General features: G+C 58.8%; 1 protein-coding gene across 5 annotated transcripts; it reads right to left on the bottom strand.

Annotated features, from left to right (window-relative positions):
• CDK18 (cyclin dependent kinase 18) lies at positions 1-25,408 on the bottom strand. Of its 5 annotated transcripts, none has more exons than XM_058700300.1 (16): positions 25,302-25,408; positions 8,448-8,597; positions 8,120-8,259; positions 7,398-7,523; positions 6,519-6,575; positions 5,596-5,710; positions 5,295-5,389; positions 5,011-5,073; positions 3,984-4,107; positions 3,762-3,882; positions 2,895-2,992; positions 2,561-2,666; positions 2,392-2,434; positions 1,639-1,729; positions 1,243-1,320; positions 1-488 (listed from the first exon to the last, which is right to left on the bottom strand). In XM_058700300.1, the coding sequence occupies exons 2-16, from the start codon at positions 8,569-8,571 to the stop codon at positions 454-456; spliced, it is 1,416 nt and encodes a 471-aa protein (XP_058556283.1). In that variant the 5' UTR covers positions 8,572-8,597; positions 25,302-25,408; the 3' UTR covers positions 1-453. The 5 variants fall into 5 exon arrangements, with proteins under 5 accessions (XP_058556283.1, XP_058556285.1, XP_058556281.1 ...); XM_058700302.1 differs by lacking the exon at positions 25,302-25,408 and adding an exon at positions 25,189-25,284; XM_058700298.1 differs by lacking the exon at positions 25,302-25,408 and adding an exon at positions 25,028-25,112 and having other exon boundaries at positions 1,243-1,297.
• Between the last annotated feature and the right edge of the window lie 386 nt (positions 25,409-25,794).

Genomic DNA, 25,794 nt, shown 5'->3' with positions numbered 1-25,794 from the left:
TCCTAGACAAGGTGCCGTGCCGCTTCCTGCTCTCAGAGGGGAAGAGGGTGAGTGAAGTGTGGGCAGGGGTGGGGGGGCACGGTGCTGCCCATGTCCTGGGCACGGTGCTCAGTCTGGCCCCTGGAGTCTCCCGCCTGTGTGGGTCCCACGCTGGTGCCCGAGCACTTCAGGGTGAGACAGGGTCTGAGGTCCCTCCCCGCCCCCCGTCTCCTCCTAGGACAGCGGCTCCCGCCCCGGCTCCAGGGCCGGTGACAGACGGTGTGGTGTGTAGGTGAAGGCTGCAGGGGAGGCATGTGGGAAGCAGGAAGAGGAAACAGCCGTGGCCAGAGGTCTTCTGGGCCAGCCATCAGCCCTAGCTCCTCAGTCCTGCTGGGGCCACGCAGGCCCCGTCCTGCCTGTGGTTGTGCTCACTGTGACCTCTCGTCTCTTGGGCCGCAGCAGGGGGGTCACGGCTCAGAAGATGCTCTGCCTCCGGCTCTTCCCTCGTCCTGGACAACAGAGGGGAGAGGTGGGGCTGCAGAGAGGGGCCTGGGCGGAAGGGGGCCCGAGATCGGGAGGGACGGCCGTGCTCCGGTGCCACTCTGACAGAGCCAGCAAAAGTATGGTCTCAGAAGCCAGCAGGTCCTGGGTTCAAATCCCATCTCTGTTACTTACTAGCCGCATGAAACTGTGACTTAACCTCCCCTATGCCTCAGATTCAGTGATTATGGGATTATTCAGCATTAATAGTACCTACTTCAGGGCACCTGGCTGGCTCAGTTGGGAGAGCCTGTGATGCTTGATCTTGGGGTCGTGAGTTTGAGCCCCACGCTGGGTGTAGAGATTACGTAAGAAAATATATATACACACACACAAGCACCAGCTATAAGGGGTGTTTTAGGATGGACTGGAATAACGCACCTGTCACCCCCTCAGCTGTCCTAGAGACATGGTATGGAGGTGAGAGTATTCAGAGTGTGAATGCACCAGAGAGAGCATGCACCTTCATCAGGGCTTTGTCAGTGCTGTGTCTGGGGTGGGAGTTGACAAGGGACACCCTGGAGGAGGAAGCCTGGGCAGGAGATAGGGAAGCCAACCCCTTCCCCGCTCCCCACGGGCTCCCCAAAGGAAGGCCCATGTTGCGGAGGCCATGCTGATTTCCCCGCTGCAGGAGGGGCTGGTGGGTCCCATCTCTGTTCTTCCGGAGGGAGGAGCAGCCTGCCTGGTCTACTCCAATAAGGGGAGTGGTGGGGGAGCCCCTACCTGGCTGCTGAAAGGCCAAGCACCGGTAGCCCGGGTCCTTCTGGAGCTGAATCTCCTTCAGGGAGAAGATGGAGGCAGCTGTGACGAGGGAGGGAAAAGGCAGGGAGAGAGCTGGGTAGGGGCGACCTGCTCCTGGAGCCCGTGGCCCCCCACACCTCATGGCTGGGGAACCCCTTCATTCAGGACTGGGCCTTTCAGGCGGTGTCTCAGATCCCACAGTTTCTCCCCTTAGTGTCGGACGAGAACCCAAGGAAGAGAAGCCCCGGGCCCAAGGCTGCTCGGCTAGACTGGGACCTGTGGCTTCTTTGCTCCAGCTCTTCCCCCCACACCTGCTGCCCCTTCTTTGCTTCCAGGGCGACCCTGGTCCCCCTCCCCCAGCCTCCCCCAGACACTCACTATCTTCGAGCTGGTGCACACGCTCCCCCAGAGACCGGAAGTAGGGGTGGCTCAGGGCGGCCTCTGCTGACATGCGACTCTTGGATTCATACTGAAAGGCAGAGGGTAGGCTATTGGGCCCTGGCTGGGGACTCTGGGCACCCCTCTGGGCAGGGCAACTACTGCACTAAATTAGGTGGCCAGGATGCGAGGGGCCGCAGTCTAACCCAGGAGCCCCCGGGGTCAGCCGCCAGCCTCCAACTCCAAGCCAGTCCTAGGTCTCCACTCTTAGGGTCTCCAACTACCAAGAGAAAGACAGAAACGGGACTTCCAGAGAGTGACCTCCTCTTGGGATGGAAACACAGACGCTAAAGCAACCATGACCACAACATCAATAATGGAAACATTAACATGGGATATCACCAACTACCCTTCACTGTGTATTTACTTCACGACAGGTCCCATACTGTGTTCCATGATCTCAATTTGTCCTCGTGACCATCTTCAAAACTACGAATTATTAATTCCTCTTTGCAGTTGAGGAAAAGGAAGCCCAGAAAAGTTCTAGAACTTGCCCACGGCTACACTGCTAGTAGGTGGGTCTGAACTGAGGTTCGAGTTCAGAGCACGCCCACTCCCAAGTCCCTCTTGGGCCTGGGTTGGGGCGACAGGGTGGAAGATGGGGGAGACGCCTGAGCTCTGGCGGAGGGCCCAGGTGGGGCACGGGGGTTCGGCGCTATTTGGCTGCCTGGGCCCGGCCAGGCGCACACTCACCAGGAGGAGGCTGGTCAGGAGGTGGATGCCTTCGGTGTCCAACCTGCACGAGAACGGAGCGGGCACAAGCCTGATCTGGGTGGGGTGTGTGTGTGTGTGTGTGTGGCCACCTCCAGAAGGGACAGCCGGGACCACGAGCAGGCCAGGAGGTGTGGGGAAGCACGGCTACCTGGGAGCGTGACTGATGAGCGGCTGGGGGAGGTATCGGGGGAAGTTGTAGGCTCTGAACTCCGACAGGGCCAGCACACCGGGCCACGTCTCTTCCGTAGGGGTCCCTGGGGAGACGAGAGGGGGTGGGAAGGGCATGGTGAGGGGCCAGGGCCAAGGGCGGCTTGGAAAGGTGCAACGAAGGAGGCGGGGGCAGAGAATGGCCGAGGCCACAGGGGTGGCCGCCCGGTTGAGAGCGAGGGGGAGCCCCTCTTCCCAGTCCCTTTAGGCGCCTGGGCTGGACAGAGTCCTGGCGCCCCCTGGTGGCGAGAGGGAGGGAGCGGCCGGAGACTGACCGAGGAGTCGGAAGATGAGGTGTAGTTCCTCCTTGACCGTGGAGCCGGGGAAGAGGGGCCTCCCCGTGGCCATCTCGTAGTGGATGCAGCCCACGCCCCTGCGGGGAGCAATGGGCAGGGGCGGCGTCAGGCTGGGCCTCCTCGCACCTGCCCTTCCTAGGGCTGCTCCACCAGGGCACCAAGGATGCCCTGCCTGCCACGGTGGCTCGAATGGTCATGGCTCTGGGGTGGGCGGCCCGGGACACTGGAGGCTGGCACAGCCCAATCCGCCACCGTGGCCTCTCTCTGGGGCTTCTCTCGGCTCTCCCCTCACGCTGTGGAGTTTGCGGCTGCACCCATGTGGCATCCTTAATCAGTGCTGTCTCAAGCTTTGTCCACGTGTGCCCCCACCGGAAGAGGAAAGTCCATAAATCCACTCACCTGGGGAACCCCTGGCACAGAGCACAGTGGCCATTCATCAGAAACCTGTGTTTTAGCTTTAAAACTGGGCTGACTTTTCATTCGACACCAAATCATACGCGTGTTAATTTTCACACAAAAACAATGTATCCCTTCCGAAATTTTCAGTAGAACCGATGCTTGGGGGAGATTCCTCACGTTTACTCTGGAAGGCCTCCCGTACCCTCTGGTCACCTCCTAGGGATCCCTGGGGGCATGTTTCAGAAGCATAGCCTTGGAGGGTCTGTTTAGAGCCAGGGGAACCCCGGGGTAGTCCAGACTTAGTTTTTCGTATCCAGCTACTTCAGCAGGATGTCACATGGCTTCTAGTCAAAGGTTAGGCAGTTCTTTGCAGAGGGACTTGAGGCCGCAAAAGGGAATGTGGGGGTGTGAATCCCCCCTCACCTTGGCCCCACGGCGCTCACTCACCACATATCGATGGGGGTGGAGTACTCTGTGGACCCCAACAGCACATCGGGGGGCCTGTACCACAGGGTCACCACCTCATTGGAGTAGGTCTTCGTGGGCACCGACTTGGCCCGCGCCAGGCCTGGGGACAGACATGTCACTGAATCTCCCTCCCCCACAGCCCCCGCCTCCCGAGGACACCGTGGCGGATCCCCCCTCGCCCTGCCGGGCCGTGGCCCTCACCAAAGTCAGCCAGCTTCAGCTCCCCCCTCTCGCTAATGAGCAGGTTCTGTGGTTTCAGGTCCCGGTGCAGGATCTTGCGGCGGTGGCAGTAGGCAAGGCCCCGGAGCAGCTGAAACATGAAAATCTGCGGGAGGAGGGGAAGAGGACGGCGAGTAAAGGAGACAGCGTGTCCCACGTGGGAGACCCTGCGTCTCTGCCCCACGGCTCGGATGGGGATGGGGCAGGGACGGAGGGGCAGCGAGGTGTCTGGAGAAGAGCTACCTCGTGTTCTACCCACGCTGCTCCCCATCCTGGGCTCCGTCCGTCCCAGGGGATCGCATCCACAGAGGAGGGCATCAGGTGTGCTGGAGGCCAGAGAGTTCTCTGGCCTGGGAGCTGGGGGTGGGGGTGGGGGGGTGAGACACGAAGGGCCAGGAAGGGCCTGGGCGGGGAGGTGTGCCCTTGATTCTTTAATAATGACCAGAAGAGATCACTCATCCTTTTACGCTTCTCCAGAAGCCTCCCTTTATCCATACACTCATTTGACGGATGGGAAAGTGGTGCTCGGAGCTGGCGAGGGGATTCTATGTCAACAGCTAGATGGTGGTAGAGGGTGTGTGTCTGCACTGGTGGGGTAGAGAAGGGTGCTGACCCCGAATGGCTGTGACCTTGCACACCCTCATACATTTGAAAAATTTTTTTTAACGTTTATTTATTTATTTTTTGAGAGAAAGAGACAGAACGTGACGGGGAGAGGGACAGAGAGAGGGAGACACAGAATCGGAAGCAGGCTCCAGGCTCCAAGCTGTCAGCACAGAGCCCGACGCGGGGCTTGAATCCACGGGCCGTGAGATCATGACCTGAGCTGAAGTCGGACGGTCAACCGACTGAGCCACCCAGGCGCCCCAACCCTCATACACTTGAAGGTCTGAGCAACCTCAGCAGCTGGGCCCCTATTGGTGAGCGTGGGTTCCCACGCTCGGCTTGAAAACAGGTGGGTGCCAAGATGGGGTGTCAGAGGGGAGGCGGCCCTCCTTGAGGCCCTCACCTTGACATTGTGCATGCTCATGAGGTTTCCACAGTGGTCCAGATACTGCTTCAGGTCACTGTCCTGGAACACAGCCTGGCTCAGCCCTGACTTGTCCTGATCCCCGGCTGGAAGCTCCTCCCTGGGCAGAGCCCAAGCTCCGAGCTGCCCTTTAAGCCCCCCTGGCCCACTCCCGCATGGGAGCATCTGAGAACCTGGTTCTAGAACAAGGCCTGGGCTGCCCCCTCCCGCTGTCCCCACCCCTACCACTGAAAGGAGAAGCCGCTAGCCCCAGCCCGACTCACCAGGTACTCAAACACCAGGGTGAGAGACCGCTCCGTGTGGATGAGGTCATGCAGAGTCACAATATTGGCATGCTTTAGATTCTTCAGAAGAGACACTGTGGGGTGACAGGCCCACCTGGGTCCCTGGGGCCCTGGGGCCCCACAAACCCCTCATTCCCTCTCTTCCTGCGATCAGCCTCAGGAGCCCCCCCCCCCCCCCCCCCAGCAATGACCCTCTGTCCCCAAGCTCCCACTGGGGATCAGGTCAATGAAGCCCTCCTCCCAGGAGCCCCCAGGAGCGCAGGACCCTAGGACGTTGTACCCTCTCGGATGGCGGTGCAAGGCGCCCCCTCCTCATGCTCCAGCCGGATCTCCTTCAGGGCCACGAGGTTCTCTGTCAGTTTGCTGCGCCCCTTGAAGACTGTGGCATAGGTACCCTGGGGACAAGAACCCCAGCCGCACCAGCCACACTCAGGGCCCACAGTCCTCTGTCCAGCACCCTCCCCCTCGTGCCTCCGCTTGGGCTGGGCCCTTCGTCCCTCTTCTCCTTTCACTGATATTCTGTTTCCTCCGAGGCCCACCTCTCTATGACTTTCTCCCTCCCTCCTCCCTGTTCAGGATGCACCGTCCTCCCCCGAGGCCCCCAGTAGGCTAGGTGCCCTTCTATTCTAACACCAGTTTTGCCCTTCCTCGTGTCGACGTTTACAGGTCGGTCTCCTCTTTGGGTTCCGGGAGGGAGAGGGCCACGTCTGTAGACCTCCGCCCACCCCAAGGCTCTGACACCAAGCGTGGTAACAGAAACTGCGGACGGCACCCAGTGCTTACTGTGTGCCGGGCACTAAGTGTGCACACGAGCTTATTATAGTAACCTGTTCCGGCCTCACAACCCTAGGCGGCAGCGCAAGTGCGTCTCCATTTCCAGAGGAAGAAACTAAGGCAGAGAGAGGTCATACGACTGGCCAAGGCGACAGAGCTAACAAATGCTAGAGCAGGGATTTGAATCTAGAGAAGTACTTTCAGGCAAAAAAAAAAAAAAAAAAAAGGCTGGATTATGCCCAGAGCCCACGGGCCACTGTGTCCTCAATGTCCTCCAGGACCTGGGCCCCCCTCAACACCTGCAAAAGGCTGGGCCAGACTGGCCGGCCAAAATGGTACGCCTCTGTGGGGCGGGGGCAGTGAGAAGGCAGGGAGGGCAAGGGCAGACGCTGACCCTGCTCTGAAGCTTCCCGCCCGGTGGTCTCTTACCTCCCCCAGTTTGTCCAGTTTCACGTATGTTTCCAGTTTCCCAAAGCCGATATCTGACTGAGAGGGAGAGACACAGGGTCCTGTGAGCTTCAAGGCCCCAGTAGCCCCACATACATGACACCCCCCCAACCAGCCTCTGGGAGGGAAGGGAATGAGACCCCCATTGGTGAGAGGGAAGAACAGAGGCTAGCGGGGATGAGGGCAGCCACAAATCCTGCCTCTTGGCCTCTCCCTTCTATCCCTGTGATAAAGGAAGGAGTCTTGGAAGTAAGAGTTCCCTCCTCCCCCGGCAGTGGAGGGTGTGGAGCCAGGGCTGGGGCACATGGGACTGCCGCACACCTTCTCCCTGTCTGTCTCCGCCTTGCTCGGATGACCCGCTCCCCCTGGGCAGGAACTGTGCCTTTCAGGACCAGTTCAGAACCCGCCTCCCCAGCAGCCTCTCTCATCAGCATACCTTCTCTAGCTCAGTGGTACCCGACCCTTAACAACAAGATTCCTGGACCCCACCACCCAGAGTCTGATTCTGTAGGTATCTGGAGCAGGGACCAGAGTCCATGTTTTTTGCAAGATGCTCCCAAGGAAATCTGATAAGCGTCCGCGACTGGAAAGCACGTGCCAGCTGGTCTATGGATCTCACCCCAGTGGAGATCCCGGGGCCCAGAGAGGGCTGGGGGCTCAGCCCCAGGCCCGGCGGGACTCCTCTGGGGAAGGGATGTTGACCAAGTACAAGGTTTGCGAGTCTTCTGAGGCCAGCAGGTGGCGCTGGAGGCCTACAGACTACTGCAGGCCTCAGCTGGGACCCTCAAAACGAGGACTGATGTATCCAAGTTGGGGAGAGGATGGTCCACCCTGGTGACCTCTGACCCTTTTAGGACTCACCAGGGATGCTCGGCGGGACATGCGGCTGAGCGGTTTGGGCAGGTCTGGACTCTCCAGCTGTAGCTTCTGCAGGAATTCCTGGGGCAGGCGGATGTCCATGGGCAGAGAGAGCCTCTTACTGATGTCCTACGTGGCCGGGATGAGACAGGGACACTAGCATTTGCTCCAGGTTACCTCGTGCTGTGGGACCCTCGCCTTTCCCCCAGGGCCCGGCTTTCCTGTACCGCAATCCCAGCAGGGCCACACCATGGACTGTGGCCCCAGGCTCACAGCTGCTTCAAAGATGTGCTCAGAGACATATGTGAACACACAGGGGTTGCTGTGTGACCTTAGGAGGTCCCTTCCCCTCTCTGGGCTGCAGTATAACCATCTACGGAAAGAGGTTCCTCCAGACGCTGTGATTCCGTAAGCCTGTTTTTCATTTACTTGGGCACATGCATACGGGTCACAAGAACAATAGTCAAATTGTCCAGCCCTTGCCATGTAGCGGGACTGTTCTACGCACTTGGTATATATTAACTTGCCTAATCTCCACGATGGCCATTTTGACACAAGGAGACTGGTATGCAGTGCTTGAGAAACTTGCTCAAGGTCGCAGAGCTGAATAGTGGCGAAGCTGGGATTTGAACCCATGAAGTCTGGCTCCCACGCAACCACCCTCCTTGGGCATACGTTGTAGACGCGTCTGTCACCTGCACAGGGCAGAGCCCTGGGCCCCTCACCTCCATGGAGAAGCGGCGCTGATTCTGCCGCCGGTACTGCATGCCCGGGGACAGCTGCCCAGGGTCCTCCCCGCTGTCTGTCGGGGAGAAGGTGCTGGACGCCGGCTGGGGGTCTCTGCCGAGAGGACTGAGCTGCAGGTCTGAGAGCAGAGGCATGAGTCGCCCACCCCGGCCCTCTGCCCCGGAGGGAGGGGAGGGGTGGGGAGGGGAGTCTGCTGCCCCACCTCTGTCCTTCCCCAGCAGTGAGGGCGTGGTCAGGACGGGCCAGGAGGGGCTGTGGGGGAGCATCAAGGATGGGGCAGGGGTGGGGGTGGGGCAGACACCTCACCCTCATTGCGCTGGTTGTGGAGCTGGTTGAACTGCTCTGTGAACTCGGTCAAGGACTCCTCGATGGTCTCTGTGCGGGGCACGGATAAGGAAAGACGACGCTTAAAGTTCTTCATCTTGTTCATGGTCAGCAGGGACCAGGCAGCAGGGCCTAAGACGGGAGAGGGGAGAAGGGCAGGTGAGGACACGGCACCGGGTCCGTGCTGACACCAGATGTGAATTCTGGGTCTTGGTCTCCGTCTGCCCCTCGAGCTCTGGGGCCCTGCATCCAGAAGCTGGGGCTGCATCTTCTTAACCAAAGTTCGAGCCCCCAGAGGGGAGGACCTAGCAGCCCTCTTCCTCCCTGCGAATCTCGTTTCCCCAGGATCCCCTGCCCCCGGGGGGAGACGGTCACACCATGAATCAATCAGTACAGCAAAGTACTGCTCATAATAGCCGCACGATGTGCCAGCAGGACCCTGGGGGCCTCACCGGGGTCAGATGGTAACCTTTTAGCTGCTGGAGGTCTAGAAGGTTCTCAAAAGAGGCCTCGAGTGGCAGCAAGGGGACCAGAACTCGGTGACGCTCAGGCCAAATAGCTCTTTACCAACTTGTATGTGAGAGCCTGAGTATGCGAACAGCCAGTAAGCCTTACTGATTGACGCCCACAAGCTGAACATCAGCTCTGCCTACAGCTTTGTGACAGAATCTGGCCCCAACTCCCATTTCATCGTGCTACTGACACCTGGAGGTCCCTCTCTGGCTTGTCCTAGGTCCCTGGGAGACAGGAGAAGAGAAGGAAGGGACAAGGGAGGGGACATATGCATCTGAGCGGGCCCAGCCCCATCTCTCCAGCTGGAGGGAGGTCAGGAGCAGCTGAAGGTCTCACGGGAACCACAGAAGTTTGCCGGAAAAAGAGGGCCCCAGGGACAGGAGGCTGGGCCCGTCCCTCGCCAGAGCCCCGAGGGCGGCAGGGTGTCCACTGCAGAGAACACAATGGGGGAAGAGGGTGGGCTGCTAGGCTCACCCCCAAGGCCCCTGTCCCAACCAGAAAGGGTTCCCTCCTTGTGGTTCCCCAGCCCTCCTGCCCTCTGAGTGAAGGGACACCCCCAGCCACCCAGTAAGACTGCTTCTTCCTACAGACACTTTCTTCTCTATCCTGCCCTGAAAACCAGAGCGGGGCTGGGCCACCTCGCTTCCCCAAATCACCCCCTCCCTGCTCTCCTCCATGATTTCATAAGCTCTCGGTGTGGCTGCCCTCATCCCGCTCTGCCCACACCTCCCTCAGCTGCAGGGGGACTGAGAGGCCTCACAAGGGCCCCACTGACGCCTGCCAAGAAGACACCCAGGGCCAGTCCTGTGATGGGAGGGGGGCACCCTGGACCCTCTCCCAGCTTTTACCCAAGCACCAGGCACAGCCCATCCCCAGGGGATGCTCTCCACCCCGTCACTAGCCAGTACCCCGTTGCCGAGGCAACCAGACCCCTCCGGAATCCTCCCGGTTTAAGGGATTATGGGTCAGTAACATGTTTGCTTTGCTTAATGATCATCCTCTGTCCTCAGTCAGCCTGGAAAGGGTCGCTTCCGTGGGCCTGCTGGCTCCTGGCTGCCCCCAAATGCACCTGAGTCGTGGCCCTGCAGCAACCCTAAGCCCAGAGACTGGGGGTGGCCAGGCCCTCTTTCCTCAGGCCGGCAGGTCTCTCAGCGTAGAGGTCTCAGGTCTGCACTGCCTACCGAGCCCATCTCTGTCAGCGGGTCGTGGAGGCTCAATTAGTTCAGTGAGGACTGAGCAAATGAGGACTGAGCACCTACTGTGTCCAGGCATTGTGCTAAGGCACGGGGGTCACGATGGCGAGTAAAGTGCGGCCTGTGTTCTCAAGGAACTCGGGCTGGTGACACCTTTGATGAGAAGGTATCAGAAGCTCTTCTACCAGCTTCCTTGGCAAAGCCCAGCAGGCTTGGACTTTCCCGGTTCTCCATCCCTAAGCTCATTCCTGCCAGCCAACCTCAGGCTCTCCTCCATGGCTCTTTGCCATCTCAGACCTGCCTTCCGCTTTTTAAAAAAAAATTTTTTTTTGATGTTTATTTACTTTTTTTGAGAGAGAGACAGAGACAGAGCGTGAGCAGGGGAGGGGCAGGGAGACAGGGAGACACAGGATCCAAAGCGGGCTCCAGGCTCCGAGCCGTCAGCACAGAGCCCGACGTGGGGCTCGAACCCCCGAAGCGTGAGATCATGACCTGAACCGAAGTCGCATGCTCGACCGACTGAGCCCCCCGGGCGCCCCTGGTGCCTTCTGTAGGACTCACAGACGGGAAGCTCCCAGAGGGCAGCCACCCCGCTTCACGCTGTAGTGGCAGCCAGCTGAGGGCGAGGGGGTGTCCCGCGATAGAAGTTTCATGATAGCGGCGGCATATGGGTTCCGGGGACAAGAAGATCTAGACGCGTCCTACCTGTGGCCTCCCATTCCCAAGCAGGACAGGAGAGCGGAGATGTCCCCACCGTACAGGTCCATTGTTTACCAAACGGGCTGAACGTTAGCAGCACCAAGGGAGTATTTTTAAAAACTCAGATTCCTGGGTCTCACCCTCAGAGTCTGGAACGCAGAATGGGGACTGGGAAAACAAACTTTTTTTTTTTTTTTTTTTTTTTTAAAGAAGCATCCCCAGTGCTCTGGACACGGAGCCATGGTGAAAAGCATCCGATGTCTAGGTAGTTCACCCCGGTTTCCAGCTTCTGTGCTGATGGGGAATCCTCAGAGCTGGGGAGGTGCAGGAGGGCAGAAGGAAGGCATGCCGAGTAAAGCAGCAGACCCCCCACCCCTCCCTGCCAACCACCACTGCACAGAAGGGAAGGGAATGTCTGCCCTGCAGACTGATGCCCCAGGCTTGGTCATCGTTACCCTAGGGCCTCGAGGCGGGGGGGGGGGGGGGGGGGGGGCAGTCACTTGGCTCCTTGAGGTCTGAGCTCTGCCAAGAGGGACTAGTCACGCCCCCTCCTAAAAACAGGGCTCCCCATAAAGCCGTCCTGCAGTCTGGGATTTATGGGATGGCATGTTGGGTTTGTGTTCAGGAATCCACCAGTAGCTGCCATAAATCTTATGCCCTTGCTCTTGTCTGTAGCGAAGGGGAGCTCATTAAAGGCCTTCGGGGAGGGAGGCCCCCAATTTCTGCAAGACTCGCACCTGCTCCTGCTCTCCCCTCACTTCAGTTAGGAGCCAGGAGCCACCGGCTTGGGTCTAGGGTGGGGTGGAGGGTGGGGTGGGAGCTGGAAGGAGGGTGAAGCAGAGGACGGCTTCTCAAGCAGGAATGCAGGGCCACGCGATGCAGAGGGATGGGGACCGGCTGTTCTCCACCCACTCGGGACCCAGAGGAAGTGATTGTCACTGCAGCAGGAGGGATAGAGGGCAGATGCAAGGATGGACTTTCTGATGGTGACAGTGGAGCAGGCGGCAGGGGTGGTGGCCACAGCAGAGAGTGGACGTCTCTCTCTGCTGGGGACAATCGGGGCATTGAGCCGGACAGGGTCTTGGGTGTGACAGGGCAGACGGAGTGGTGAATGGTTAGTTGTTCCCCAGCTCAAGACATAAGATGCCTCTGTCGCTTCTCCCTTGAGAGAATCGGCTCTTCAGATTTGGGGGTCAAGGGGGAAGGGAGACAGGAAAAAGGCCTGTCACCTTGGTGCTGTCTGCCCCTCACCCCCATCTGGGGACAGAAGGGCTCAGTGTGACCCAGCCTGCGGCCGGCCCAAGGCCGGGCACAGTGTGGCCTTTGTCCCTGGGCCAGGGAGCCATCTGGGGCTGCCTTCGTGCAACTGGTGCCAGGGGAGGAGGGGGATGGGCGTGGGGGATGCTGGCCTGGCTGGGCTGTCTCGGGGGGGGCATGTCGAAGCAGAAGGGCCCCCCTCAGGAACTGTGGGGTAGGCCCTCCACAAGCAGATGCCCAACTAGGCCTTCCCTCCTGCACCCCCTGCCAGGGAAGCCTGAAGCTCTCAGCCTACCTGCTGTCACTTTCTCCCGGGCATACACCGGCCAGCCCGGAGCTTCCTGCTGGGGCCAGAGAAGCGGGCAGTACAGGAGGAACCGGCCGGGAGGAAACCGACACTTGCCCTGAGGCCACCATGCACCCAGTGATGAAGGGCTGAACTTCTGGAATGTTAGCCGCAGCACTTACAGATCCACCACTGCACCCCCTTGCTGGCCCGGGCAGGGAGGACGCTGAGGCTCCAAGATGAGAGCTGACTTGCTCAAAATCATGCGGCAACTTCCTGGTCATTGCCGAGCGCACAGACTCCGTGACCACACGGCTCCTTGCTTCTCCTAAGGGGAGCTCTCCCCGCCCCACCCCTCCTTATGGACGAGGCTGTGAGTGCTGTTTCCTGTTCCGGGTCTCTCCCACCCCCGCCCCGAATTAAAAACCAAATTCAAATCCTGGTGTTACATTAGCAGGGCTGGATGGTGGCAGTGATGTTCCATGATCTCTTTTAGCTTTGGTTCTGGTCCTTCATTTGACAAGTATCTATTGAACAGCTACTACATGCCATGCCCTGTTGTAGACCCTGAGAATCCATTTATGAAAGAAACAGACATAGTTCCTGCCCTCATGGTACTTATATTTTAATGGTGGGAAGCAGCAGACAAGCAAACAAATACATAAATGCACAGGATGTTAGATGGCGACAAGTGCAATGGAGGAAAACAAAGTAGCAGAGAAGGATGGGGTGTGGGGGTGGGGTGTCGCAACCTGAAACAGGGTGGTCAGGAAGGTCTCCATGGGCAACTGACACCTTAGGAAGAATTCCAAGAAGGTGTAGGCGAGGGAGTTAGTCATGCCGAACCTGGGGGGAAGCAGATCAGTGAGGAACAGGAGGTGCAAAGGTCCTGAGGCAGAAGTGTTAGTGTGCTCTAGGAACAGCAGTGTGGTTGCAGAGGAGGCCACGGAGGAGCACGGAGCAGATGGTGTTGGTCCCCACAGGGAATAGAAAAGTTTTGGCAGATGACTGACATGATCCCACTTAGATTTTAACAGGGTACCTCTGGCTGCTGTGTTGAGAACAGACTGTATGGGCAAGGAAGGAAGCGGGGAGCCTAGTCAGGAGGCTCCTGTAGAGATCCAGGTGACAGATGGTGGTGGCTGAGACCAGCGTGGGAGCAGTAGATGTGGTTGGCTTCTGGATATATCTTGCAGGTGGAGCCAAAGGGATTTACGGACGGATTTGTATAGGGGGTGACAGAAGGGAGTCAACCGGGACCCTGAAGGGCTCTGGCTGGAGCACGTGGAAGGATGGGGTGGCCATCGGTGCAGGTGAGCAAAGCTGGGATGGAGGTTCTGGAGGGAAGCCCAGGAACTGGGCTTGGAGCAAGTGTTAATGTCCAGTGGGCACCTGTGTGCAGGCACGGAGCACCCGGACACGGTGCAGCCCGCACAAGGAAGACACTAGGAGACGTCAGCTCTTCTCTAGTCTTCTCTCAAGCCCCTGCTAAGATGCAAGGATGTGCCGGAAGAGAGGCCCCAGATCAAGCTCATCAGACACGTCCCTCGCACACCTCTTTCCAGCCTGTGAAGGGCTCTGAGACCCCGGATGGAAGAGGGGCAGGAGGCAGGAGCCCGTCAGCTATCTGCAGGCCTGAATCCCCTGACAAAGAGGGACAGGCCAGGCAGGCAGGGTCCCCCCCACCCCCACCCCTGCTCAGACTGATAACAACTCTCCAAAGCCATGCAGGGCAGAGGACCCCGGTCCTCAGAGGGGAGAAAGCTCCCCACAGCAGGCCAGGCCGGTCCACAGGCCCTTTGCACAGGTAGTCCGGACACAGCCTGCTGCCCCCGACCCCAGGACAGCCTCTCCCAGCCCCTCCCGCCTACCACCTGCCGGGCCCTTACTGGGAAGCTATGGAGGCAGAGAAGGAGGTTGGCAGATCATCCAGGGAAGCTGGGTAGGAACGTCCACCTCACGGAAGTGAGACTAACGTGGAAGGCAGGGGTCAGCTCCATCCCTTAACCTCCAGGGAGCCAGGCTTTGAGATTCCTCTCAGCAAACCCTTCCGAGAAGCCCTTTGCCTTCTCCCTAAATAAAGCCCCAATCTGCAGCCTGCACCCAAGGTCCTTCGATCCAGCCCCCTTGCTCCCCGGCTTTGCTCTCCCCACTCCCCACAACCCTAGCTCGGCTCCAGCACCTGTACCCCCTGCACACGGTTCAGGCCTGGGGTCTTCCAAGGCTTCCCCGAACCCCCAGGGCCACCGGGCAGCCCTGTGATGGACACAGTCCGAGAATGCGCATAATCTCCCAGGGCCACAGTGAGGACTTTTCAAGTGCCTCTCCCACAAGGGTGCTCTGCTCTCTCTGCCCGGTGCCGGTGACATACAGCAGACAGGCACGTGGTGAGCACCTACTGGGTTCCAGGAACAAGTCAGATGCTTCTCCCAGCCCCTCTTCTGGTTTTGTCCCGTTTCCTTTTCTTTTTTAGATCCCTGTCTCCGTGGTCCCAGGGGCAGGGCTCCAAGGACAGAACTCCCAACTGCCCACTTTCTGGAGGCCAGAGGGTCTGAGCCTCAGTCTCAAAGGCTGACCACTGGCCAGGATCCTCAGGGCACCCTCTGCTGCTCGCTCCCTGCCCCCAATCCCGGTCACTCTGCCGCTTTGGGCGGGTTTCAAAAGAACAAGAGGCCACGGGCCGAGCGAGTTTGCAGCCGTCATGAGCTGGGACTTCAGAGACTCGCCTTCTTCCCAGTGAGAAGCGTGCCTCAGGGAGCGCTGCAGATACTGCCTGTTCCACCCTCCTCTGGCTGCCCCTGCCCTGCACAGCGTGGGGCTTCGGTTTCTCCAGCCTGTGACAAGCCTCAGGCCCGCCCGTCACCCCACGGCTGCCTGGAGCTGCTGCCACAGCAGAAGCCCCGGAGCCCCCATCACGGACCTCACCCCTGCCCCAGCTCCGGCCTGGATGGGAGGCTGGGAGCCTGGCGCATTCTGGGTGGCCAGCCTCGAGGAGGACAGATAGGCCCACAGCCGCCCTGCCAGTGAACAGATGCTGCCTGCAGCCTCTGTTTGGAATGCAGGAAGCAGGCGGGGAAGGCCTTCCGGGAGCCAGCCGGGCTGACCCACAGGAAGCATGGTCAGGAGGTGAAGTGTCTGGGGCTCAGGGGGGCCTCTGCTCTCTGGACAGATGCACCATTTACCCCTGCAGGGTCCCACCTGATGGAAGCGTCCTAGAGTGAGGGCCACATGCTGTCCAGGCCTGCTCTCCGAAATTCTCTGCTGCTCGGAGTATGGAAGAAACCCCAGCTCTCCCACCTACCAGCACCGTGACCTGGGAAGACCCACCCCCCCACCCCCATGTCTCAGTTTCCTTGTCCGCTAAGTGGAGAGAATACCTAATCCCTGATCCAACTGCCAAGAAGCTGCCAGACTTAACTTTCTTGGCTACTTTCTAACAATGTCACTCTATTTAAAATCCTTCAAAATAACATTGCCCTCAGACAAAAGTCCAAACTCCAGGGCCCAGCCAACTAGGCCTCTTGTGTTTTGACCTGTCTCCTTCTGGAGTCTCGGCTCTCACCCCTCCCTGGAGGGTCCGGTGTTACGGAGTGTACTCGGCATTCCCAGAGTAAGCCACACTCGTGCCCCGCAGCCTTGCACAGGTCGTTCCTTTGGCCTGGATGCCCTTCTTCATTGTTCCCTTGGTAAGACTGCTTCTAAACTCCAGTGTTGCTCTCCCTGGAAAGTCACATGTGACCGCACCTCCTTCCTTTAGGTAAAATGGGATGCTTCCTCCTTGTCGCTCCCATTCCAGCCTGTGAACATCTGTCCTTAGACTGTGGTGTCCTTCGGGACAAGAGCAGGGGCTCTGTGAGCTGTTTTCCCAGCATCTTACACAGTGTAAGGAACCTACAAGGTGCTCAGTCTGTGTTCATGGAGTGAATGAGACCATCGGGCCACTGCACCCCAATGGCCTGTTTCAAGCTCTTCCCTCTGCAGCTATAATGGGGACGAGGCCCATTGTCCTCCTTCCACCCCCCCAAGGTCCCCTTGAACCTCCAGGGTGCTCTCTCTGTGTGAGGCATATGTGATTCTCTTTCTACATCCAGCCCAGCCAAGGCCCTGATTCTAAGTGGTTCTTCTCATCAGGCCAGCTCTACTCTAAGCAGGTAGGCCTCGAGCGCAATGGGGGTGAGCCTGGCCCTGCCCTCCTTCCAAGCACACCAGAGCGAGCCCTTCGGCCCAGTCAACCAGCCCTAGTCCCCCGGGACATCGCTCCTCCTTGGTTCCCCTGACTCTCAGTGGGAACTGGAACACGGGCGGGACTGGTGGGCCAGGGACTAGGGAAAGCCAGGGAAACGCTCACATCTTCAAGGCCTGACAGAGGTGCAGACTCTTCCACGAGGCCCTCTGCGATGGTCCTCCCTTCTCCTCCAACTGGAAAGCCCACTGGCCCCAGCCTGCGGCATGCCAGCCGTCCCCAAGCAGGGCACTTGGTTCCCTGTACTGTTCCTGTTCACCTGTCTGCTTCTCCAGTTTGCCTGTGAGTTGTTAGGGCAAGGACTGGGTCTGACTCGTCATTACATCCCCAGGGCCTGGCACTGAGTGAGCCCTCAAACGATCAGTGAGGGAGTACCTGGAAGGTGTGAGTTCTGAGTTCTAGGGGCTGTTCAGAGACAAGAGAACAGCCAGGAACAGCCAGGAGACTGTCCATTGCTCACTGGCCTCGAGGCCTCAGCTGTAACCGAACCTTCCTTCTCTAGCCCTCCACTGATGGCAGTGGTGGGGGCCAGGGGGCCACTGAGGCATGGGGGGAAGCTGCCTGCCCCACGACAACTCCCTCAGTGAGGTCTGCAGAGGTCTCTACTTGGGCTGATGACCCACCATGATGGCTAGACTGGTGATGGAGAAAGTCCTAAGGGGGGGTTCCAACCAAACACCATCGATTGGGGCCTACAGGGCTTGTGGGGAAGGGGGGATGACAGGGCCTGGACCCTCCTCATGGGTTCCCATCCCTCAGGGGCAGACTCCCAGTGCCTCACAGGTCAGGTGCATTATCCGGGATCAGACCTTGACCTTGACCCCTCCTGACCCCCTGACTGCCCACTTCTCTAGCCCCTCTGTGTGGGCCCCACACCAACCCTGCTGATATTCACACTCTGTTGTTCTCTTTGGATTCTTACGGTTCAAGGAATGGAGGCTCATGTATCATCTTCTCGTATTTTCTTTTTGACCCTTTTTGAGACCCAGCTAAGTCTAGTCTGCAATCTTTAGGGAGGCTCTGAATTTGCAAGTGATACGATGGGACAAGGTGCCCTTCCGCCAGTTCTAGTCCTGGCAGAACATCCCAGACCAGAGGCTACAGCAAGGGGCAGTGTAGGCAAGACCTGTCCCCACACTGTCCTGCTTCCAAACCGGGCCCGCCTCCCCTCCCAGGGGAGAAGCCCGCTCCTTTCAGCAGGCTCCATTAAAGACCCTCAAGGATGGGGTGCCTGGGTGGCTCAGTCGGTTGAGCATCCAACTTCGGCTCAGGTCATGATCTCACGGTTTGTGGGTTCGAGCCCTGCATCGGGCTCTGTGCTGACAGCTCGGAGCCTGGAGCCTGCTTCGGATTCTGTGTCTCCCTCTCTCTCTGCCCCTCCCCTGCTCATGCTCCATCTCTCAAAAATAAATAAATGTAAATAAAATAAAATAAAGACCCTTAAGGAAGGTCCCTCAGCCACCTAGCCCAGCATTTTCATTTTTTTGTTGTTTTTGTTTTGTTTTTTAGATTTAATTTTTAAGCAATCTCTATACTCAACATGGGGCTTGAACGCACAACCCTGAGATCGAGAGTTGCATGCTCCACCGGCTGGGCCAGGCGGCCCCAGTCTAGTGTTTTCAAAATCCCAAGGTCTGGAACCTTTTCTTCAGTCCCAAAGGAAACAGCTCACACCTGTGTCCTCTGCATTTGCTGAAGTTTAGAGGCCGGTGCCCACCAGCTTCCACACGATAAAAAGGAGGAGAAATAAGGCCTATCAAGTTCACCCACCCTGTCCCTCATCCATGGAAGAAGCCCAGCTTTCATGGTGGTCTGTCACAGGATCTTTGTTAACATCAAGCGCTGGCATCCCTGGGGACCTCTCAGTCTCAGGAGCAGGGAGGGCAGGAGGGGAGGCTTTCCCAGCATCTCTCGACTCTGTTCCTATTTATATTCCACTCCCAGTCGCACCCCGCCCCCCCCCCCCCCAGTCTGGCCCACATTCCAACAGGACCCCCGGCCAATATTTCCCAACCTTTAAGGCAAGCTGGCCTCCTCACATTCAGTAGGGCTTCCCTCCCACCAGGCTGGGCCCAGGTGGCCCCCTCTGCCCAGACCTCCTCCCACCCCTCCCCGCTTCCAAGGCGCCCTCCAAACATCTCACAGTTGTTCAGCTTATCCTCTAAATGCCCCCATCAGTGGCCCCTGCTGCCTGGAGCTCAGGCTTCCCCACTGGTTTCTCCTCGTCACTCGCTCCTTCCACAAGTACCTGCTCTGGGCCAGGCATAGTCCCAGGCTCCACGCCCCGTCTTCCCCTCCCTCAGCCTCCCGGCTCTCCTCCTGCTTCTCTCTGCCCCTTGCGTCTGTCAGATTCACTTCCTCTACCTGTCCCTCAGTGCCCGGGCTCCCCAGAGTTCCCTCTCCGGCCCTCTGTTCTTCCCCTCCACACACTTTCCTGGTGACCTCATGCTCTCCCGTGGTGGAAACCACCAGCCACGTGCCGATGACTCCCAGACCCACAGCTCTGGCCCCAGCAAGCCCCGGAGCCTCAGTGCTACCTGTAGATCTGACCACCTGCCGGGCCACCGCCGTCTGGATGTCCCCCCACCAGGGTCTGAAATACCAGAATAAACCTCACTGGGCCCGGATGTAGCAAATAGTTTGAGATGTGTTTTTAAGTGGAAAGGGCAGATGTGTACAACTGGGAAAGCTGTGTGTGTGCTAGATAGGCACGTGCCATACGTATACACTTACACGTGTGGACTTGCAAATATGAACACTAGATTACAGTCCAGAGAGACGCAGGTTAAAATGTAACGGTAGTGAGCTCAGGGTGGCAGAATGGGGGTGACTGTCGCGTCTTCTTTTTGCTTATTCGCATCTTCCAATACTTCCACAATGGCCATTCATGGCTTATGTTAAAAGAAGTAACACTTCTTTTTGAATAAAAAGAAAGTATTTTTAGATTGAGATTCCGAAACTGTTTAGTGCAAGCCTTGGGAGGGCTATAATTATCTGGAACAGGGATTGGCCAACTTTTTCTGTAAAAGGCCAGAGAGTCAATATTTTAAGCTTTGGGGGTCATATGGTCTCTGCGGCAGTCACACAACCCTCCCCCCGCCCTTGTAGAAAAGTATTCAGAGATGGGGCGCCTGGGTGGCTCAGCGGGTTAAGTGTCCGACTTCAGCTCAGGTCATGATCTCACGGTTTGTGGGTCCGAGCCCCGCATTGGGCTCTGTGCTGACAACTCAGAGCCTGGAGCCTGCTTCAGATTCTGTGTCTCCCTCTCTCTCTGTCCCTCCCCTGGCTTGCGATCTGTCTCTCTCAAAAATAAATGCACATTTAAAAAAAATTTTTTTTTAGATACCCAGAGACCAGATGTAACCAAGTGAGTGTGGCTGCATTCCAGTAAACTTTGACTCGTGGACAGTAAAACTTGAATTTTATATAAGTCTCCATGTCTTCGAATATTATTTTCTTCTTCTGACTCTTCCCCAACCATTTAAAACCGTAGAAACCATTCTTAGCTCACGTGCCATACTGCAACAGGCTGGACCCGGCCGAGAGCCAAGTCCCTTGTCCCCGAGCGTCCAGTGCCTGTGTGACACTTGAATCCAGCACCCCCTGCTTTGAGAGTTTTTTTTTTTCCCCTCATTATCTGACTGTGGGGAGGCCTTCCAGGGTTTCCTGGTTCATCTGAGCCGTGGCAGGGACCAGGTCCGCAGGCCTCCACTGGGGAAGCCCCTGTCCGTGCTCCAGAGTTTAAAAGAACGGCAGAGAGAGTGTCCCTCCTGGAGTCTCAGAGTACAGCTCACCTGATCAGCACGACCGGCAAAAGCTGGAACCACAAACCAGCAGTCTTGCATGGAGCTTTAGAAATCCCTTGATCTGTGCCCTCATTTTTCAGGCGAAGGCAAGACTCTCAGAAAGGGGAATGGGCTGCCCAAGACCACTCAGGCTGAAGAGGCCGAGCTGAGACCAGAACTGAGGGCCTGTGACTGTAAGTGCAATGCCCTTTTTGTTCCCTCAGGGACTGCAAGGACCTGCCCAGAGCTAGCTCTCTCCGCACAGGGCAATATCACCTAGACAATCATCAGGCCACCCAAGGACCCGCTTGCCTAGGGAAGAAGCCATGTCAGGTATGGCCTCAGCCCAGAACACGGCACCCAGCCCAGCCACAGTGGAGGGTACTGCCCGCTGGGCTCTGTGCCAGGAACAGGGAGGGGCTCTGGGACCCCTCGTCTGGCCTCATCCCAGAGGTGGTCTGGAGACCCAGCATTGCTGACGTTATGAGGGATACCCTCCGGCACAGGACCTACCTCCTACCTGCTTCCAGGCACCGAACCCTGCCACGGACACGGGGAAGGACCCAACCCGGTCACCCAGCAAGGGTCTCCTCTGCTGGATGGCTGGGGCCAGGGGAGACAAGCAGCCCTGGTTCCTGAAGGGGCCCCCAGAGGCAAGAAAGGGTGGGTTTCTTTAGGGAGGCAAGATGTAAGGACAGAAACAATTCTGGAGTTCTGCTGGAACTTACCACGATAACAATAAAAATGCAGAAGGTGCCTGGAATGAGGGAGGGAGGAAATGGCTTAGGAATATTGCCCTTCTGGATTTGAGGCCTAAGCCCTGGTTTCTTCAGGGGCCATGCAGAGGCCAGGCTACCGAGAACTGCTACGCATGTCCCAGTGACTCCGCTGGCCACCGCTCCTCGATAACGACACGAGGTGAGGCAAAAAGCTAGGAGGGCTGTGGCCACGACCTCACGGACATCCTCGTAACCACACAAAGTAATACTGCGACCCTCCCCGTTTTCTAAATGAGGAAACTGAACCTTGGGTGAACAAGTCCCTTCACCTAGACCAATCGCTCACTGAACAGCAGGGGCAGGATTTGAACGAACCTCAAAGTCTGTAAAGTGCCCCCACCCATGCAGGACATTAGACGGGCACTTGTAAAGAATGAGTGAAGGCATCAGCCATTACGGAGTCCTCTTGTCTGTCCCCCGGCCCCCCCCCCCCCGACCCCTCCTGATTCCAGGGAAGACCTGAACGTCGGTAGGTGTGGTGGCAGCACAGGGTGAGACCGCCATCCGCGGTTCCAAGAAAGAGGCTCTCACCACCGTCCCTTCAAAATTCTGGCCAGTGTCTCTGCCACCAGCGTGCCCTGTCTCAGCGGGGACACTCATGCCTGCAGGGAGCTTCAGGACCCTTTTTGGTTGGAAGCTAAACCTCTTCCTTGCCTGCCCACCCCTCCCCCTCTGCAGACGAAAGTGGGAAGATTTCAGAAGCAGATGGGCTCTCCTTCAGACAGGAGTTCTGGCTGAGATGCGCCTACAGCTTTCCTTCTTCCTTCATCTCTGCCGCACCACTGGCCAGCTCCTGCCGGGCCCGGCCCCCAGTTCTGGGGCGACCCCCAGGACCCCAGCCCCCTGCCCCAACTGCCAGAAGCCCAGCCTCAGCGCTGGGTTCTGTGGGTGTGCACGCCGCTGTGGGGACCAGGACGAGACAAGACTAGCCGTGGCGTGTTCCCACCCCCTGGAAATGGCAGAGTGCCCACTCAGCAGCTCACGCCAGGAGGGCAAAGGCAAAGGGTCCAGGGTGGGGGAGAGAAGGGGTTAGGGCAGGACACAGGGCTAGAGAAGAGAAATGTGACTTGTTCCCAACGAGGTAAAGCTGATCAGGTGAGTTTGGACCCAGGCCAGCCACTCCCTCATGGACAACAGAGCCAAACGGGGACCGTCATTAATTAAGTAGTGAGCAAGGGTCTCCTTACCCCAGGAAATGGAGGCCCCGCCAGAGGCCTGTCAGAGCAGGAGGCTGTTGGTTTTCAGCTTCCGGTGCCCCCCTCACTCATGCTGGAAACTAGAGGGCGGAGTCCCTACCACACAGACTCCTGGTCCCCTCCTGGCAGGTTTCCATCCAACCCTTCTTTCCCAACCTGCAAGAGCAGAAACGATGTGCAAGGCCCAGCCTGCTGGAATTAGGAAAGCCTGCCTCAGTCTCTACCCCAGAGCCAGGCATGGTGTGATAACTAGGAAATTTCCTTCCCAAATAACTGTCCACGGTACAGCTAGCAGTCATTTAACATCTGCTGCGTGCCAGGCACTAGGAGTTGTTTTATTTAACTCATGTGACAATCCTCCTTACGATGAGCCCCATTTCACAGATGAGGACACTGAGGCTGAGAGAAGCTCAGGAGTTTGCTGGGGAGAAGGGAGTCACACAGCTTGTATGTTCTGGAGCCGGAGTCCAACAAGACCCTGGGTTTGCCCTCCCATGTAGGTCTCAAACTCAGGGAGGAAAGGAATCGGGAGGGATAGACGGACATGCCGGACAAAAATCCCAGACAGGGTGACCCCCGAAAGAAGACGCATGGCTGGGGTAGCAGCTGAGAAGACAAGCCAGGCTCCACCCTACAGCACGGGGCGTGTTTGCCCGGCCGGCCAACGACAGAGTCTGGGTCTACAGAGAAAACAAGTACAGCCTTAAAGGCAGCTCCGCGTCCCCTGGGCCCTGGGGGGTGGCTTCCAGGGCAGGCGGCTGGATCCCAGGAGATCTCAGACCAAGAACCCACTTGTTCCTCAGATCTGGTGCCTTCTCTCCTGCGACCCATGGAGAAGCCTGGCTCTGCCTGGCACAGGACAAGCAGGGGGGCCTCATTTACTCGGAGCAGCACACCCATCCTTCCTTCTCCTGAGGACTGATGTCAAACCAGAGAACCCCCAGAGTGGGCTGGGATCTCCCTTGATGGGGCAGGGACTGCGAGCAGGGAGCTCCGGGTCGGATGAAAGAAGGCTGGATCCCACTTATGTGGGACTCTGGGAAAGTTGGCCCCTCAGAGTCCCTGTTTCCTTGCCTGTAAAACGGGGCTAGTAATGCCTACTTTATAAAGCCGGGTAAGACACTGCTTGGCACCCAGTAGATATTCTATAAATGGTAGCCATCAAGGCGTTCAGAAATCAGATGTAACTACTGAAGTCTACTCTGGTTCCGGGAAGCCCCATGAATATGGGAAGAACAAAGGCTCCAGGCTCCTGCAAGGGCATGGGCAGACAGCGGGGAGAGTCCCAGAACCCCAATGGGCAGTGAGGTTGCAGGGGTGGGGGGAGGTCGGCCTCACAGGTTCATCAGTCCAAACAGGAGGTGGCTGGGGCAGAGTAATCCGAGACAGGAGCTTTGCTGTGGCAAGGTGACCCTCTCTCCAGACCGCCTTCAAGATGCAGACCCAAACCCAGAAGCCACTGTTGCCTGGGCCCATCCTTGCCTCCCCTCCACCCTCAGCAATTTTCCCAGCCCCCTCCCAAGGCCACACTAAAGGTAGGGGCTCTCCCAGGGCCGGCAGTGCCTGTCAGCCCGTCCTCCCAGCATCCTGGAGGCCTCTGCTCCCTCAGGCCAGCGTCCTGGAATGTGCTGTGTGCCCATGCCCAGTGGAAAACGCCACCGAACATGCTGTATCTCACAGGGTACTGACCAGGAGGGGCAAGCTGGTGTTGGTAGTGAGTCACAGCGCCCAGGCCGCAGCTGGGGAACTGCTGAGGGTGAGGCTGGGGGGAGGGAGGAGATTTGGGGGGAGCTGACCTCCCCCCACTCCTCACACCACCCTAACTTTGCGGCCCCCCACCTCCCCCCGCCCTCCTCCCCACCGCCTCCCCGTCAGGAAAGGGTTTGGAGAGCCTTAAAGAGGCCACTGGTGCCTAGGGGCGTGCTGACCCCACAGCACAGAAAATCAGTCACTGTCTCAACAGCCGGAGGCCCACAGGGCCTGCAGACAGCTCCAGGGAACCCCTGCCACCAACAGGGAGAGAGGAGAGGCTTCCAGCCCATTCCCGATTTCAGATCCCCGATCCTCTCCCTCCAACCACCCGCCCCCCCCCCCATACAGCAGAATCCTCCAGCCACATAGCGCAACAGGCCGCCCGCCCTTCCCCACGGCTCGCTGTATTATTAACCCTTCGCCCACGACTGCTGCGGGGTGGGGGGCCGCTGCCCCCGTGGTCTCCCTGGTGGGCAGAGAAGAGGCAGCAATCCCCAGAGGCCCCAATCCATCCCCCTCTCCCCAGCGCTGGAACCTGCAGGGCTTCGCGTGTCCTTCCACCTTCACCCCAGGGCTCTGGTCTCCCACCCTCCAGCCTGCCACTCTGGAAAGTTCACCGGAGCCCAGAAAGCCCTTCAAGGCGCGATCTGGCCCCACATTCGCGGGTTCTCCCGTCACCCGGAGACTCCTGACCCTTGCCCTTTACAGAAGGAAGGGCGACTAGAAAGCGCCTGGTCGGAGCCTGGGTGGAAAACTTTGCTTCCTAGGGTTCTGACCGGAGCCCGGGGGCCAAAGTGAGTCCCGGCGGAGACTCCCTGGGTGGGGGGTGGGGGAAAGCTGCGGCTGCAAAATAGCGCACCTGGAACTTGGGAGGGGGCCGCACGGGGCATCATCCACCCCCGGCACACTGGCCCCTACGCCTCGTGATCTCCGATCTCCCCGCGGCGCTCCGGCATTTCCCTCCAACCTCTCGCCCCAGGGCAAAAGCAGACCGGCGCCTTTAAGAGCCGCTCCGCTTACCTTTGCTCGGTTTACCCGGCGCCGCGGTGCCCCCTCCTCCGACCGCCCCCTTCCTCCCCCGGCGCGCCGCCCGCCCAGCTCTCCGGACACCGCGCGTCGCCCGCGGGACTCACCGCGCGTGTCCTGGGGGCTGCGGCGCGCCGGGTCCCGCCCGCGACGGCCGGGGTGCCGCGGGGCTGGGCGCCGTGCCCTGCGCCCTGCTGGGGTCCCTGCCCGGGCGCGGGGCTGCTTCCCCTGCTCCGGAAAGGTGAGCGGCTCCCCAGAGGAGCCGCAACCTGAGCTGGAGGAGGAGGAGGAGGAGGAGGGAGAAGGGGAGGGGAAGGGAGGGTTGGAGGAAGGTGGGGAAAAGGAGGGAGGGGGAGGAGGAGGAGGAGGAAGGGAAAAACCCGGCCCCCGCCAGAGTTTTTCACGTGTACAAGTTGACTCCTCCCCCGTGCCTCCCGCCCTGCCCACAGCCGCTGCCAATCCCCAGGGCTCCCTCTGCCCGAGTGCCCACCCCTTTCTCCCACTCTGGGAACCAGGGTCCAAGGGCTTCTTCCGGTTTCGTTCCTTAGGCCTGGCCCCTGCCAGCCCTCTGGGGCTGGCCCGGTTAACCCCGACTAGGCA

The sequence above is a fragment of the Neofelis nebulosa genome, chromosome 15 (genome assembly GCF_028018385.1).
Source record: "Neofelis nebulosa isolate mNeoNeb1 chromosome 15, mNeoNeb1.pri, whole genome shotgun sequence".
NCBI lineage: Eukaryota > Metazoa > Chordata > Mammalia > Carnivora > Felidae > Neofelis > Neofelis nebulosa.
This window is presented reverse-complemented; position numbering and strand designations above follow the sequence as displayed.

Bases quoted from the DNA above. Each gene is read 5' to 3' on its own strand.
- CDK18 (XM_058700298.1), bottom strand. From the start codon at position 25,061: ATGATGCCCCGTGCGGCCCCCTCCCAAGTTCCAG. The intron at 4,108-5,010 runs GTGAGGGCCTCA...CTCCTCCCGCAG, and splicing joins TGAGCATGCACAATGTCAAG to ATTTTCATGTTTCAGCTGCT. The intron at 2,993-3,761 runs GTGAGTGAGCGC...TGCTCCCCGCAG, and splicing joins TCCACCCCCATCGATATGTG to GGGCGTGGGCTGCATCCACT.